At 68.9% G+C, this 2,457-nt stretch overlaps 1 protein-coding gene across 1 annotated transcript in view; it reads left to right on the plus strand.

Moving 5' to 3' along the window:
• The window catches only part of EFCAB6 (EF-hand calcium binding domain 6), a 127,605-nt gene that overhangs the window by 77,864 nt on the left and 47,284 nt on the right, over positions 1 to 2,457 (plus strand). Inside the window, exons 22-23 of the mRNA XM_012735104.1 lie at positions 29 to 228; positions 2,085 to 2,203. Of these exons, the coding sequence (XP_012590558.1) occupies positions 29 to 228; positions 2,085 to 2,203 (319 nt within the window). The remainder of the gene's footprint in view (positions 1 to 28; positions 229 to 2,084; positions 2,204 to 2,457) is intronic.

Here is a 2,457-nt window from a genome sequence, read left to right on the forward strand (position 1 = left end):
CCTGCCGCCCCTCCCGGCTCCTGTCCAGCTTCTCCCCTCGGGGGTGGGGGGGCGGGAGCCTGGAACCTCCCCTCTGCTGGGGACCCACCGACACATGCTCAGTCTAAGACTTTTTCTTTTTGTCTTTTAAGATCAAAAAAGAAGGTCACGGATTCAGAACTAGCTTGTGAACAGGCCCATCAGTTTCTTCTTGCCAAAGCCAAGAACAGGTGGACAGACCTGTCTAAGGTAAGAAACGAAGGTGCCCTGGGGGGGGGAGGTCTGCTTCCGGCCAGCCGGCACCCGTGGGCCGCAGGGGGGCAGGCTTTGCGTTTCCAGTTGGGTATTTTCTTTTGTTACCTTGTCCTGCTGGGAGGGGACAGGCGTCCACACGGCCACCCGGCCTCTCCCCAGCTTCAGCCTGGCCTTCGTGCTCGCTCAGCTCCACCTATAAGCCGCAAGGAGCCACTCCTCTCCACCTGCTCCCCCCCGGCAGCCCGGGAGCCCTGAGCCTGGTGGAGCCGTGCGAAGGGGAGACAGGCAGGTCCCTGGAGGAAGAGGCTGCAGCGGGCTGCAGGTGTGCGGGCCGCGAGAGGAGCCCTTAGCCCACACCGGCCCCTCACACTGTCCCCCCACACTCTCGGAGCCCCTAGGGCTGAATGATGCTCTCCGCGTCTGGGGCGAAGTCTGAGGGAGTCAGTGTGAGGGTCCCCTCCGGGACAGGCTGGACCTGTCTCTGGGAAGCAGCCCTGGCAACCCTGGGTGAAGTTGGGGTCCAGCCGCTGCCCCTGACCCCGGCTCTAGGGTGGGTGGACCCTGTGAGCGGCCGGCCCGCGCTGGTCCCTTCCACGGCCCCGCCGGGCGGCTTAGCTCGCCGCCGTCCAGGGTTTCGGAAGTAAGCGCCTCAGTTTCCTCAGCCAACTGTTCTGGACCAGCTAAGCGCTGTGGCCGGCCGAGGACAGAGGGATGAGAGAGGAGATGGGGCCCAGGGGGCGCGTGGCCCTGGGGGCTGGCGCAGGGGGCATGCCCAGGAGGGCACGAGCTGCTGGCAGAGTTGGGCAGGGGCGGGGCGGGGGGCTGTCAGGACGGAGCAGCGCGAGCCCCGGCCGCTCCCTGGCCCCAGCGTCCCGTCATGGCGGGCAACGCCCCACTGTCTACCAGTTTCTCACATGTGCCGGTCAGGTCCCCGCCGGTCAAGGGGAAGAACTGCCGGGCGTCCACTGGGAGGCCCGCGGTCCTGCCGGGGCCCTTCTGCTCTGGGACGCAGCCCCTGGCCTGCCCAGCAGCTCCCGTGAGGTCCAGCCCGTGCTGGCCCTGTGGGCCCCCTGCTCCGTGTGACGACAGTGCCCCGAGACACGTCCTGCGCCTGCCGGACAAAAACGGGTGGTCTTCCTTCCTACGAAGCTGAATCCCTGAATTCTCTTATCATTAGCCGGCGCTTGCTCTGAGCCCTGATGTGCGCTCAAGTCCTCTGAGCCTGACAGTTGACCTCCTCCCGTCCTGTCACTGCGCCTGATCGTCCTTTTTTCATTGAGCACCGCTGTGGCCGCCGCTCGTGCTGCCTTCCCGTCCAGGCCCTGACCCGAGGGTGCGGTGCTGGCCGCGGCCTCTCCAGGCGCCCTTGCGCCGGCCTGGCAGGTGGTGGGGAGGGGCCCAGGGCTCTGCTCCCCGGGAGAAGTTGGGCCCCTCCCCGAGGGCGTGCTGCCGAGGCCCGGGCCGGCCTCCTCAGTGCCTGCAAACCCGGCGCCGCTGGCAGGCCAGGGACACGGCACCGGCTCCTGTCTCCATCCCGAGGGGGAGCCTCCCAGCATCTCTGCCCCGGCGTGGCGAATCCTCAGCAACTCTGCGGCCTTGAGTGACCGGGGCCGGTGGGGGGTGCGTCACTCCCCCGTTTCCAGCAGTTTCTGAAGCCGCAGCTGGCCTGGAGGCGCCCCCAGGCCTGAGCCCCTCCCGGCCCGTGGCCTCCTGCCCTGTCCGGGAGGCGCAGGGTGTCTGGCCTGAGGCCTCGAGGCCACGCGTGGCTGCGGGGAGGGCCGCGCCTCAGGACGCGGGGGCGCACGGCCAGCTCGCCGGCCGCCACCGAGCACCCTGCTCTGATGCCGCAGAACTTCATAGAGACCGACCACGAGGGCCACGGGATCCTTCGACGGCGGGACATAAGGAACGCGCTGTATGGGTTCGACATCCCCCTCACGCCGAGAGAGTTCGAGAAGCTCTGGACGAGGTGAGTGCGTCGCGCACGGCTCCTGGCGCCCTGCGTCCTCGGGGCGTGCTGCCAAGCCGGCGCCGCCTCGCCTCACGCCTCGGGGCCAGCTGGGGTCCGGAACAACTGCGGTCAGGTCTGCCGAGGTCAACGCCCAGGCGGCGAGGGGCCCCAGCACTGCGCCCAGGCTTGAGTGCCAGCCGCCTGGAGGCACCAGGTCCCCCCACAGCCTGGAGGCGAGCGCAGCCGGCTCCCGACGCGACGCGTGGCTGGCC

The sequence above is a fragment of the Condylura cristata genome, unplaced genomic scaffold (genome assembly GCF_000260355.1).
Source record: "Condylura cristata isolate star-nosed mole 26May11 unplaced genomic scaffold, ConCri1.0 scaffold00004, whole genome shotgun sequence".
NCBI lineage: Eukaryota > Metazoa > Chordata > Mammalia > Eulipotyphla > Talpidae > Condylura > Condylura cristata.